We start from the raw sequence: 13,436 nt of genomic DNA, 5'->3' as shown, positions 1-13,436 counted from the left end.
ACCCAACATAAATACTCGACGAAAACAAAATGCCGCCACGAATGCAAGCCTACGGGGCTGCCCCAAATAGTATGGCATCTCATTATCAACAATATCCGCCTCATACACAACCACATACTGCGGGACTTCCTCCACCTGGCTCGATCGGAAATCAATTTATGAGTGCGAACTCCATGAGCAATGCATTCGCAAATGGAGCTAGTATGGGTATACCAGGAGGATTTTCTGCACCTGGTATCCCATTGCAAGGCGGTGGATTAGCAAGTCAAGCGGCACAAATGAGCTTCGCTGCAGCACCGTTGCAACAACAAGGGCACAACGGGATGGCAGATTCAGGGACGCGGGGTATACGTGATAAGGGTAGAATACGAGATGTTTGGAAGGGGAATTTACATGAGGAGATGGCAATTCTGCGGCAACTAGTGGACAAATACCCTTATATTTCTATGGTAAGATACTCCATTGGTGATTGTTGACGCCGGAGTTAACATTGCTAGGACGCGAAATTTCCTGGAATCGTTGCTCGACCTATGGGATCATTCAATGGCAAAGGAGATTATCACTATCAATGCTTACGATGCAACGTAGATTTACTGAAACTTATACAACTGGGCATAACATTATATTCGGAGGATGGAGAATCATTACCTGCGACTCCTCCCTCGGACTCGGGACTAGATCGGAACTCAGCAGGACGAAGAATTGGCAACGGCATGGGACAGATACCTTGTACATGGCAGTTCAACTTTAAATTCTCTCTATCGGATGATATGTATGCAGAAAAGGGCATTGACGAAAGGAAGATTGCCGGTACGGATTTCAACAGATTAAAGGAAGAAGGCATCGATCCATTTGAGTTTGGTGCGGTATTGATTAGTTCCGGACTTGTATGTGATGAGGAGAAACGTTGGATCTCAGGGCACGCCGGCTACGATTTTGGATATCTTACAAAGATTCTACTTCAAAGACCCTTACCGGATGACGAAAGAGAATTCGATATGCTCATGAAAAAGTTCTTTCCAAGTGTATATGATATCAAATATCTCATGCAACAAGGAACAATTATGAACAAATTGGGCCAGCTTTCTCATGTCGACGCTGTCACCGCAGAGCTCCTTCAACGCACCGAGCGACATCCCAACATTGAAACTATGATCGACGTCCTCAAAGTTAAACGCGTAGGTGCTGCTCATCAAGCTGGTTCCGATTCCCTCGTCAACGGCCGGGTCTTTTTCAAGCTCCGCGAACGTCTATTCGACGGCGAGATTGGAGACGAACATTTAGGCCGTGTCTTCGGTATCAATCTCCAAGAAGCTAATACAGTCGCTACCCAACAAACCACCCCGCAACATTACAATCAATACCAAGAAAATACTACTCCGAATCAAAATGGTTCAGGATCGTCGTTTGCAAATGGCGCACCTAGTACTCCGAATAATGGAAATGCCAACCTAGCAACTACACCTGCGCATAATAATAATGGAGGAAATGGTTTAGGTCCGCTAACGCCAAGTAATGGTGGAGGTGCATTCGGACATTTCCAATACGCAAATAAGCAGTAAAGAAGAGTTTAGTAAAACTCGGCATATTCTAGCTATTGGCGGGAAGAATTATAAAAACATACATTTCCTAGGTTTCCTTGGCATTTGAAGGGGCTGAAGGACGGAGTTCATGAGGGGTAGGGCTTGGGCGCGTTATTTGGCTGAACCGAACTGTTTGTTTAAATGAACGCAACTGCATCTGCAAATCTCCTGAAAGGATGAGTTGTAGGGCACTTACTTTTACCTTTGTGAATCAATATTGGTGAATTCTGGAGCGTCGGGTTTGATGAGGAAGGGAATTTGTACAGTATGAAATTGACTGATACCTTGTTTGCTTTGGTATGTGGATCTGTGTATCCGAAGTGCTCGTGATGTCTGTGTTTGTGATCTTGGATGTAGTATTCGATGTAGTTTGCTTGGGTATCAATTCTTTATTTGCTTTGTAAAACATGTGTTCATGTAGCATCCCTTCACATCTTCCATAGTGGCCTCTTGGTTTCAAACAACTAATCCACTAACTCCTATTGCCCCTTCCTCTCCCCCTTCCCCCCCTCTTTCCATTCCTACCCATCCTACCTCCACCCCTCTTATTCCCCTCAATTCCCACCACATCCCTCTCACTAAGTTTCAACGTCGCACCCCTCATCCTCCCAACCCCGGGACCAGAATCAAAAGTCCCTCCCGTCCCGCTCCTCTCCTTCCTTCTTTCCCTTCCCCCGCTAATCCCCCTCCTCTTCCTTTCGTCTCAAGCACAATCCCATTCTCCTTGGCCTCCCTCCTTCGCTTCTCCTCCTTCTCCTCCGCTTTCCTTATGATCCCCTTTCGCATATTCATCGGCATGCTTTCTTGTGTATGTATACTAGTCTTCCCCCCCAATGCTTGGACACGCATATCTAGTGCTTTTAATCGATTCTTTCCTTGTAAAGTATGGACGGCATGGGAGTTGGCCGCTGAGGAAGAGGAGGAGGATGTCAAGAGATGTGATTCATCGAGGAGTCGTTGGAGCGCGAGATCGTTTTTGAGATTGAGTGCTTCGGTTGCGCCTGGGTCGTCTGCGGAGCCGGCTGGTAGCTCGGTAAGTTTGGAGAGAGAGGGGGTAGGGCGTGATTTGGGAATTTTGGAGGACTAGATAAAGTGTGTTAGATTTTTGGAGATAAATGAAGGATAGTAGAGGCATAATAATGGATGTGCATACCATGAAAGCCCTCAATTCCCCTTTACTCATCCCTGCGATCCGGGAATCGATTTTCTTAACATGCTCGACTACTTGTACGCCGTTTTCTTCCTGCTCGTCGTCTTCGGCGGAGTTGTCTGATAAGCCATCCCAATCCTCGTCTTCATTTTCGGGATTCTCGATTATTGGATTGATTTTAGGCTTTTTGGTTGTAGGAGGAAGCGGTTTGAACTGTGCTTCGAAATGACGACGGAATATTTCTTGGGGGTCGAGAATTTCAGTATCATCTTCCACCTCATCTTCGTCGTCCTCTGGAGAGCTATCTGAAGCTTCTTCTTCTGATTGGGGTTCAGATACTGGTTCTGGTATAATTGGGGTAGTTTTAGGTACTTTTGAAAGTTTTGAACTGGTAGGATTAGTCGCAGATGAGCGCTTTCGTTTTCCGAGCGAGGCAGGCATCGTGAAGATTGTTTGTCTGGGATTTGGTAATTTTCGCAAACTTGATGTTTGTAGCTTCCCCAGAATATTAAATGTTCTGGATAAGAAAAAATTATGGCGATGTGCCGGGATTCTGCCGAGATGATTTTGGTAGAAGTCGAAACGCGATTTTAGTTACACAGGCAGAAGGTCAACAACACATCTCGGAATTAGTTGATTCTTTCTTTACTTCCTCCTAGGATTATTCGACATAGAAACTTGGCCGTCAATATCTTCACACAGCAAGGTATTAAGTCGAGAAACTTCCCATAATGACTAAATTTCGTCCCTGTATAGACTTGCATTCAGGTCAGGTGAAGCAGATTGTAGGCGGTACATTAACAACTGCTTCGTCTGACTTAAAGACCAACTATGTATCGAAATTACCAGCTGGCCATTTCGCAAAATTGTACAAGGACAATGATCTTACGGGTGCTCATGTCATTATGCTTGGACCTGGCAACGAGGAGGCTGCAAAACAAGCTGTAGGAGAGTGGAAAAATGGCCTTCAGGTTGGAGGTGGTATCACGGATGAGAATGCTAAGCAATGGATTGAATGGGGTGCTGAGAGGGTATGTTTATATCGTGTTGCTATTGGTGGGAAGATCGATATTGATTGGAATGGTAGGTCATCATTACTTCTTTCCTATTTCCTAATGGGAAGTTCTCCCAAGAACGACTAGATTCCGTACTGGAATCTCTTGGTGGTGATAAGGAAAAACTTGTCATTGATCTGAGTTGTCGAAGGAGAGATGATACTTGGTTTGTGGCTATGAATAAATGGCAAACCATTACAGATATGGAGGTGAATGAGGGTGAGTATTTCATTTTTTTCCTCTCTTCATCATTGAAAACTCATATATCTTTTAGCATCTATCAAATCCTTAGAGCCATATTGCTCCGAGTTCTTAATCCACGCAGCCGACAATGAGGGGTTGCAAAAAGGTATCGATGAACAACTCGTCGAGAAACTAGCACAATGGTGTAGTATCCCGGTCACCTATGCTGGTGGCGGAAGAAACCTTCAAGATCTTGATAATGTCAAGAGACTTAGTGATGGAAAGGTTGATCTTACAATCGGAAGTGCTCTGGATGTCTTCGGAGGTTCCGGGGTCACATTTGATGAATGTGTACAATGGAATCAGAAGCAAGTTGCTTCGTCATAATATGCATAAATGCAGATGCAAATTCAAATGCAAATGCAAAATGGGGTGTCTCAATATCTTTTTACTATTGTGTCCCGAGTACAAGCTGGAGATATCGTCAGATTCGTCACCCATTCTTGCATGTGTGGATGGTCTTTCGCTTCTCCTTCCTAAATTTGTGATCTACTAAAACTTCGTGATGTTTACCACTTTTGACCCGTTATATTGCATCGTCTTCCACTTGATTCTCTGCATAATTGACCCAGAACGTTCGCCTATTCGACTTAATCTTGCTAACTGCATTTCTTACGTTTGGTTCATTCAAAGAACTTTTTTTGCTGCATGAGGTGTGTGGGGAATCACACCGCGATTCTTCAATATCATTTGGCGGCCTTAGGAGTGAACCACGGAACGTACAGCATTTGGCCCCACCACCAGCAGATGCCCAGCTTATCGAATTCGTTCTTCGTAGGATAACCCGCCCCCTCCCAGCCCTTCCCTTCCAACTTTCCCTCCAACTTTCCAGCTTACTGCTTCTCTCTTCCAATAAACCGCCAAGTTCTACACATCGCGGGTGTGAGAAATAATGAGGCTCCAATCGTCGATGGTCGGATTCAGCTCGAGGCCTGAGAAGAACCCGTTAGCACCCTTACCACCTTTGATATGCATCGGAGTATGTCGAAAAATCTGTTGGCCCGGCGGTTGCGAAAGAATCTGGTCGATCGTATCCACCGCCTCGTTTTTAACCACGAATGAGATGAAACACGTGGCATCGCAACAGTAGGTACATGAAACCTTGAAACTTTACCTAGAGAAGTGAAGTGTTTCTTTATCGCCCAATACACCCTCATATCGTTTGCTGCTTTGTTGTCGGGTCGGCTTGGTGACCAAGTTTTTTTTGTGATGACTCTATGACTGACTGTACCGTTCGTACCTGCATTATTTTTATACATGTACTTTGGGTTCCGCTGGCTTATTCTTCTCTTCACAACCCACCCCCATCCATCATCATTCTGCGATTCATTTCGTAGATAACTTATTTATCTTCCAACTTTTCAAGTCATTTAGTTGCTTCTTGAATTTTTTCTTTCTTTTTTTCTACACCGGTTTTTCCACATATCTAGTTTCGGTCACAGCTTCCATATTTGATTCAACCCTCGCACACAACACCAAACCAATTGTGGGAGCATCGTTGTTGATCTTGTCTAGACTTTTTCCATTTTATTATTAAATATTTCAATCTTTAAATAAAAATATCACAACACTCTTTTTCGTACAGTATATCAATTCACCATGTCAGAATCTGGATATTTTAACATGGTCGAACCCACCTCATCAGCTCCCGAATATGACCTCATGGAAGATTCTGGGGTTGTTTTCGAGGATGAAGATAACTTCCCAGAGGAAACTCCTGGAGAACGTCTCGGCGCTATCTTCGAAGATGACGAAAACACTCATGATGAGACTGGAATAGTCTTCGAAGAGGAAGAGACCACTCCAGAAGAAACGCTAGAAGACCGCCTTGCAGTGAAGAAATTAGATCTCAAGAAGTGTGCTGAAGACATGGTTTCTGAGCATTCGGAAGCTGTGGCTCTTGCTGCATTGGCAAAGAAAATCGAATCGGGACTCAAGGAAGTCAATTCCAAGTTACTAGAGAAGAATGAAATTGTTCAATACTTCATTAAGAGAAATGGACAATTGTCAACTGAGATTCGGGAAGAAGAGACAAACATCAAATTCTTCAATCTGGAGTCATCGCTTGGTATGAAGACACTAGAATGCGAGCAGCTTTCTGAGGAGAATCAAAAATTGGCAGAGAAAGTCAGACTTTACGAAGAAGCGGTGAACCACAAAGGCAAAATCGACGTTGGTGCCTTGCTAGTCGAAAATTCTGAATTGAAGCGCAAGCTGGAAAATACAAGTCACCCAGATTTCGACTATGGTGCACCTCCACACGAAGAACTTCAAAGTGAAACTACCTTTGTCAATCCCGAAGGCCAAGTTTCAGAGTGGAAAGAAAATCCCAAGATTCAAGAATACATCGCCGAAACTGTTCGCTCTGCTCTTAGCCAACAGCGAAAATCGATGAAGCATCTTTTCTTTGTCGGTCAACGCGTCCGTAACCGTTTCCTCGAAAGAAACTCTGCATACGATCCCAAAGCCAAGGAACGCAACGCCATCTACGAACTGGGTAATTCAAGTGTCTATAATGGACGGCCTATTACCGATGCCACTCTCTTCTCTCATGTCCCGGGTATTGCATTCGAGAAACGTACCGATGAGGAAACGTTCAAGGAGTTGTACTGGGCAAGCTGGCAAACCGTCCTTCGTCTCCAAGATTGCGCCGAATTTATTGAAATGCTCCGCTGGCATTCATCTGTCAAGGCCTGGCGCAAATCAGACTACATGGAAACCCAATTCTTCAAAACCTGGACCAAGAACATCGACACAACATTCGAGGACATGGATCTCGACGCCGTGCGCGAATATTGCGGAAACATTACCCGTAAGAAGCTCAAGGCATGTTATCTCGATGAGAAACGAAGAAACATGAAGGTTAGACGAAGCGTGGGATTGGGATCAGGCAATGGTAAGTCTGATTATCTTCCTTGTGCTTGTGATTGTGGAGAACAGCTTCAGGTTCCACTTGAAACTATTGTTGCGAAAGTAGCAAAGTCCACTCGGGTATCGAGATTGCCGTTCGGCAGAAGAGATACTGTATCATAAATTATTTTTAAAGATGTCATATTATATACTGAATGTGCGAAAAGTGGGTGTGTTTTTTGGAAACGGGATGGAATCTTTTGAAGGCGGGATGGAAGGAGGCATCGTGAAGAGTGTGATTAGGTGGACCATGTTGGCGTTGATTATGCTTTGTCAATTCATGCTCTGGATGGTGTGGTGGGTGGAGCAAAATAATTGGATTAGTTCCGGTTTGGAAGATTTGCTGGACGTAGATTTTGAGATTGATCTCGAATGGTGTGGAATGGGAACATTTGATTTGGAGATGGAGGATATGTTGGTGTGTGTGAGAACTGGATTGATGTTGGGATGGTTGGCGGGTGAGTGTGCAGCGCTTACTGCACAGCGACGGGGTTGGAATTGGAACTGGAATTCCCCACGCGTTGAAAGCTCCTTACGCAGTCTGTGCTTTTGGAAATGAGGGGAGAAAATAGTGTTGGCGTGAAGCGTTGGAGAGAGTTCGCTGGCTTGAAGGCATGACGCATGATGAAGCATCAATTTGAAACATGGAAACGAGAATGAGATGGAATTTGGATATGGACGGATTTACGACATTTATGATAACGAATTTGGCTACACGAAACTTATATTAGACGGACTGAACAGATACACCTGCATAACGCTTGCATACGAATTTCCTTTAGAAAGCAACAGAAAATACCCAATGGACTAGGAGTTTTAGTTCTCTTTTGTATATAGTTTGATGACACTGAAGATTGGACGATTCAGATAAATGATATTGACATTTGAGTCCAAAGATAGATGCGTTTTTCATGATTTGCTTGGAATTGGTGACCTCTATGTGCTTTCAATATAGTTACTGAGAGTCAAAAATATGAGTATGAACTACGAATGCAATGATATGGAAGTGCGTGTTTTGGATATATATCTTGGAGTGGAAACAACGCTGAAGAGTGTTCACGAAACCAGGAGAGAATAAAGTGCTTGGTACAAGTGCATCTGTCATTTGTGTGAGCTCAGAAGGTAAACCATGTGATTGAGAGCAGTCATCTTGATTACCTTTCACTGTCAATCACATTTATATTATTGCGGCATTCTGATATCACAGATTCGAATTCGGAAATTGTATCAGATAAACATTCAGTCACTGACGTTGAAGATTTCGTTGTTGTCGTTTACATTGTTACTGTCGTTTATGTTTCTTCACATGAACTCACGAGATGACAGCCATGGCCAACATCCTAAATTTCGAACTTCGCGTCAGTAAGTGAAGTTTGATAATCCATTTGGCTTAGCGTACTTTCACTTTTGGAAGTGCTGGTAGCCTTGTGAAACTATATGTTTCCCGCTTGCCGACTTCATCTTGATTTTAACCCTCTCACAACATGAATCAAGACAAGCTTTCCAGAACGCCAAGCGCTATATCGTGGTCAACCACCAAAGGCGGCGGCCGATAGGGAATTGATGATTCCTATTCATCTCCTTATCATCAAGCTTCAAGTATGGAGTCTAAAGACAATGACTGGGACGATCAAGGTGATTTCATATCGTATCTCCATAATTACCAATTTCCAGATCCAACGACTGCAATCAAGGAGAAACTAGCCACGAAGAAAACCGAACTACTTAGCTTAAGAGAAGAAGTCGAAGCCAAAGAAGAGAAGATTCGCAGTTGCGTAGAGGATTTTGACCGCAAGAAGATGGAAATGAATACAGCGGGCGCTCAATTGGCGGAGGAAACAGCATCGTTGATAGCTCCAAAGAGTGCGCACGATACACTTGTTGAAGAAATTCTGTCGCAAGATAATTACCTGGAGACCATTCGGAGAGCCAAGAGTTGCCAACAGGGACAACAAACATGGGAGCAATGTTTGGCCAGAGAAAATGGGAAATTGAAGGAGGGAGTCAAGTCTTTGCGGCAACTCGTAGAGGACAATCGTGATCACTACAAACGTGAGACTGAGAAATTAAAAAAAGATATCGATGTCCTGAAGTTTAAGCATCAAAGCCGTGAGTTATTCTGGGAGCATCCAAACCGAAACAAAGATTTAGAAGTGAAGGAACATGTTGCTGCTGCTGTGAAGGAAGCCGTGGATAAAGCATTGAGTCGTCAGAGAACAGAATTTGAAACTGCTATGAAGGAGGCCGTGGAAGAAGTATTGAGTTGTAGAAGCACAGAGCTTGATACCGTTGGGCTAGAGGTGCGAACGACTTTCGTTGAGAGTCATCGGTTGCGTAACCCAAGTTCTTTTGCCCCTACCAAAGCACTTGTTCCATATGGATCTAAATCGATTCATGATTTTGATGTTCTTGCCGACATGACTCTATACCTTGATCCTCAAATACCAGGACATCTTACCGACGGCGAATCATTTACTCGAATATATGGTATCAAATAGACCACTGCCAAAAGATTTGACAATTTTCCTAAGTTTGCAGATTTGTTGAACAAATATGCTTTAGAAAAGAGGCACTTTCCACAAACATTTGATTCCACGACCTTCTTCAAAGTCTGGTCGCGTATGGGTGTCTCTTTCGATGAGACGGACTTTGAAGGAATTGCTGCATGACTGAGAAACGCTGAAAAACGTTCAAGACGACTGTCGATCTGAATATTGCCCTTACCGAGATTGAAAGAACGCATAATAGTGAATAGAACTCAAACCTATGACAAAGTGACAAAGCGGCTTGAATCGGATCGCATGATACTACAGGAAATAGTGAAAAAGAAAGAGTTACGTGCCACATTATGCGCGCTTCCACAACAAGCTAGCTTTTCGATCCGAAGTCATCATTTAGAATGGCTGAAGAGTCCTCAAGGAAGGGAGATGTCTATCATTGAGAAGGGAGGCGAAGTCGCACATTATGCTGACGCTTTACTTGACGCTGTAATGTTTGTCCCTGAGCTGTTTGATGACAAGTGCGAAACGTCTCATGACGACGAGCTATACAAACAAACTTACCACCAATCCCCAATCGAGATTATTTCAATGGGTAGCTATGATAGCTCTAAGTCATTGATAATCGTGATCAACTGTTTCGCTCGCATCAAAGAATGGCGCACCAACCGAGATTATCTCAGGACGGATTTTGTTACAGAGTGGGAAACATGGCATATATCCATTCACAGCTGATAAGCACGAATGGCTGAGATTACCTAAGTGGAACTCTATCCTCGAGAACTAGAAAGCCTGTACCTAAAGGAGGAAAATATGAACAAGATAAAATATCAACGAATCGATCAACCTACTTTCTTAGAAGTCGACCAAATCCGACTTGGTGGAGAAGATTTGTCAAGGAAGGATGCTCATTCAGCAGCGTCTCCCATCAAGAATAAGAGTCCAACAGAAGGAAGCTCGAAGCCGGGTATGAGTCAGAGTCAATATTTTGAGGATCAGATTGATACTCCTCCCCGTAGACATTCTGGTCTTCCTCTCCAGCATATATTCCTTGATTGTAATGTACTTAAATAGGTATCCAGCGTCAAAGTATCCTCATATGAAATTCAGAGCCCGGTAGATGATGGTCGGGGACCGGGGACCGTAACTACCAGAGAAAGTTCGCTTGAAGATATGCTGAGTGCTAGTCCTGCTACTATTCCTGTTCTATATCAAAAGCCAATGCATAAAGACTGGAACAGGACAATTAGAGGTTGGAGAGGTAGAACGGCTAGAGGAGGTAGGGTATCTAGGGGAAGCAGAGAAACTAGGAGTAGGGTAAGTAAGGATGATCCATATCAGCACAATCTGAAAGTCCTGGAAACATCAGAGCTGCAGAATTCATCTAAAGTTAATACTGCTTCTTGGGAAGTTTTAGAAACACAAACCGTTGTAAATGGAAATAATCTACCTCACCATAGTCTAAAGGCGTTGGATGTATCAAAGCTGCAGGATTCACAGGAAGATCACATCTAGCCTTGGCCAATTTCGGATTCTTGTAATGATGGTTGGAATTGACATGTATCAAACGGTGATGGAGTGAAACGTTGTATTACAATTTTGCTAGCCTTGAGCTGTCACAAGACAGTGTAGTTAGATCGTAGACAAGAATCAAAATATTCAATACACAAACATGATGGATGCCCCACAAGCCATCACAAAGCTGGAGATATTGCTCTGGCTTGCCTATTGGCGATCTACAAACAGTGCTTGATTGCTTTGTCAAACTAACACTGTGTGCAAGCGATTCGCTAACATATCCATCTCTCATCTATAAAAGCATCTCTTCCTCCGTCCAGCCCGCGGCGCACAGCCCACAGAATTATCCTCAATTTTAACCAACTTAACATTCAGCGAGTTTCAAGATGAAGTCTCCCAAAATCGAATCGACATATTCCATGCCATCGAGATGTCAGACATGGCAAGCAGTTCACTTTCAACACATATCACTTCTTAATCCGGCATAAAATTTCTCCGCCACTTGTCGTTTAATACAAAATCTCTCGTCTCGTCTCTTCCATCCATCCTGCCCGCAATTACACGAAATCTTTTGACGATACCGAAATCGGCTGGATGAGTAGGAACCGATGATAACAACCGCGAGTGCGCTGTCTCTGGGTTCATTTATCAAAGGCGCGGATTGATTTCTGCGACTTCGGTCTTGGTGGCATAATCTCTCAATTTCACTTTCCTTTGTTGTCGCTTTCACAAATCGCATCACGACAGTTTGTTTATCGGTGGCTTCGACTTGATTGATGTACAATAACTAACGGCAAATTTCAATACTGTGCTTTTGCTTGGTTTCTCGATTTGAATCGCACTTCGGTCTTTACAAATTCGGGAAGGTTGGCAGATTCTCTTGTCGATATTTTATCGCATTTTCATAAAGAAGAGAACGATGCGTTTTCGAACTTTCTGAATAGAATCACGTTTGGAACATCATAAGATGGACGGAACCCGTCTCTTCTCCGAGTTGAAGGTATGACTTAACTTCTGGTTCTAACATGTGTGTTTTCTTGTATGACTTATTGTTCTTTAGGCTCGTATAATCGATCTGGAAAAGCAGCTTGAGGAGAAAGATGAGCTTTGGAAAGTTGCCAATAGCAAAATCGAGAAGCTTCGGGAGACAATATCAGTACAAATCAAACCATCAACGAACGAAACAGCACAATCTCATCAATTCGAAATCTTGAAGCTTGGCATGAAGGTGCTTGCGAAGCGGCAGGTCTTCAATTGAATTGGCAAGAAGGATACAAGAAGCTATGGTCAGCTTATTCAAATCACGCTAAGGAGCTCGAGGCTTTTAAGCAGGTTGATACTTTTGAAGGCATTTCCAATCAATTTGCTCATCTCAGAAACACCATATCAGCTCAATATCGAACAATAACACAGAAAAACGAACTCATTGCGGAAATGGACCTTATTATAAAGAAAAAAGGCCTGACTATACAGAGAACGACTTGCTAATTTCAAGTGCGGATCCCAATGCCATTCCATTATATGCGGACACCAAAGTTGCTTGTCTTGGCGGGCTTAGGTATGAAAAGAATAGAGTCTTTGCAGGTAGATCCTTCAATAGATCATAATATTGTTCCAAGTTGAAGTTTCAACTTAATTTTTTTTGCAGATATTGATGTCACCTCTAGTGTCAAGGAGGTGCAAGTGGATATCAAGGGAAGGACGATCAATGACTGTGTCATCAAGCTCTTCGTTGATCAGCTAATTCGTCTTTACGAAAAATACGATGATGTCAACGCTGCATGTCAGCGTCAGATGATTACTGAGTCACTCAAGAAACCGCTTTACGAGATAGGACTTAAGGTTCGAGCTCGCGAGATGGAGAATGCTATCGCTTCCAGAACTAATTCTGCCCCAAGAAAAGTTTCCAGAACCTGAAAACCACGCTGCACATGGTGCAGATGCATTCGCAGATGCTCAGATGATTCTTGAAACTGACTCTAAGACTGACGTTGAACGTGGAATCTCTGGAAAGCGGGGGCAATTCATGATTATATACCTTGTACCGCCAGAAACAGTCATTAATTTTGGAAGTGTGTGGAATGACTCGTATTCTCCAAAATTCACACAGCTCCTAAAACTTTATCAAGACCTGAAGATATGGCGTGATGAGGGGATCGGAATTCTAGAATTTGCCTCCCGGAGATACCATATTACACGCCTGGTCAATATAATATATCCTTCGGAAGAACTTTATAATGCGGAGGCATTTGATGCAGATGAAGCAGCAATTAAGAAATTCAATGAGCTATGGGATGCCTCTCGAGAGCTTCAGGATGAGCAAAGGAAGTTTCGTCATGAAAATAACTCTCTTTTTCGCAAAGACTTACATAGAAGAAGCTTGGAAGAAACATCTCGTGGTATCAATGCGCTTCGCTCAGCGACTCTAAATCTATCCTTTTCCATTATTCGAAGTGACTCGAAGAGAAGTTTGAAATGA

General features: G+C 43.3%; 7 protein-coding genes across 7 annotated transcripts; 6 read left to right on the top strand and 1 right to left on the bottom strand.

Annotated features, from left to right (window-relative positions):
- Positions 1–29: 29 nt before the first annotated feature.
- Positions 30–1,562, top strand: Bfra_005236 (putative ccr4-not transcription complex subunit 7 protein; the record flags this gene model as incomplete). Its single annotated transcript, XM_037335622.1, has 2 exons — positions 30–449; positions 498–1,562. The coding sequence occupies 2 exons, from the start codon at positions 30–32 to the stop codon at positions 1,560–1,562; spliced, it is 1,485 nt and encodes a 494-aa protein (XP_037192717.1).
- Positions 1,563–2,183: 621 nt separating this feature from the next.
- On the bottom strand, positions 2,184–3,174 carry Bfra_005235 (uncharacterized protein; the record flags this gene model as incomplete). The annotated part of the gene is made up of 2 exons (XM_037335621.1): positions 2,184–2,666; positions 2,737–3,174. 2 exons carry the CDS (start codon positions 3,172–3,174, stop codon positions 2,184–2,186), a joined length of 921 nt encoding a protein of 306 aa, XP_037192716.1.
- A 290-nt stretch (positions 3,175–3,464) lies between these two features.
- On the top strand, positions 3,465–4,358 carry Bfra_005234 (putative phosphoribosylformimino-5-aminoimidazole carboxamide ribotide isomerase protein; the record flags this gene model as incomplete). Its single annotated transcript, XM_037335620.1, has 3 exons — positions 3,465–3,764; positions 3,821–4,007; positions 4,063–4,358. The coding sequence occupies 3 exons, from the start codon at positions 3,465–3,467 to the stop codon at positions 4,356–4,358; spliced, it is 783 nt and encodes a 260-aa protein (XP_037192715.1).
- A 1,272-nt stretch (positions 4,359–5,630) lies between these two features.
- Bfra_005233 (uncharacterized protein) lies at positions 5,631–7,500 on the top strand (the record flags this gene model as incomplete). The annotated part of the gene is made up of 2 exons (XM_037335619.1): positions 5,631–6,927; positions 7,109–7,500. 2 exons carry the CDS (start codon positions 5,631–5,633, stop codon positions 7,498–7,500), a joined length of 1,689 nt encoding a protein of 562 aa, XP_037192714.1.
- Positions 7,501–8,542: 1,042 nt separating this feature from the next.
- Positions 8,543–9,439, top strand: Bfra_005232 (uncharacterized protein; the record flags this gene model as incomplete). The annotated part of the gene is made up of 1 exon (XM_037335618.1): positions 8,543–9,439. One exon carries the CDS (start codon positions 8,543–8,545, stop codon positions 9,437–9,439), a length of 897 nt encoding a protein of 298 aa, XP_037192713.1.
- An 813-nt stretch (positions 9,440–10,252) lies between these two features.
- Positions 10,253–10,954, top strand: Bfra_005230 (uncharacterized protein; the record flags this gene model as incomplete). The annotated part of the gene is made up of 2 exons (XM_037335617.1): positions 10,253–10,501; positions 10,550–10,954. The coding sequence occupies 2 exons, from the start codon at positions 10,253–10,255 to the stop codon at positions 10,952–10,954; spliced, it is 654 nt and encodes a 217-aa protein (XP_037192712.1).
- Positions 10,955–11,924: 970 nt separating this feature from the next.
- On the top strand, positions 11,925–13,436 carry Bfra_005229 (uncharacterized protein; the record flags this gene model as incomplete). The annotated part of the gene is made up of 5 exons (XM_037335616.1): positions 11,925–11,957; positions 12,018–12,185; positions 12,334–12,515; positions 12,625–12,799; positions 12,861–13,436. The coding sequence occupies 5 exons, from the start codon at positions 11,925–11,927 to the stop codon at positions 13,434–13,436; spliced, it is 1,134 nt and encodes a 377-aa protein (XP_037192711.1).

Source organism: Botrytis fragariae (assembly GCF_013461495.1).
Source record: "Botrytis fragariae strain BVB16 chromosome Unknown tig00000054, whole genome shotgun sequence".
Taxonomy (NCBI): Eukaryota; Fungi; Ascomycota; class Leotiomycetes; order Helotiales; family Sclerotiniaceae; genus Botrytis; species Botrytis fragariae.
This window is presented reverse-complemented; position numbering and strand designations above follow the sequence as displayed.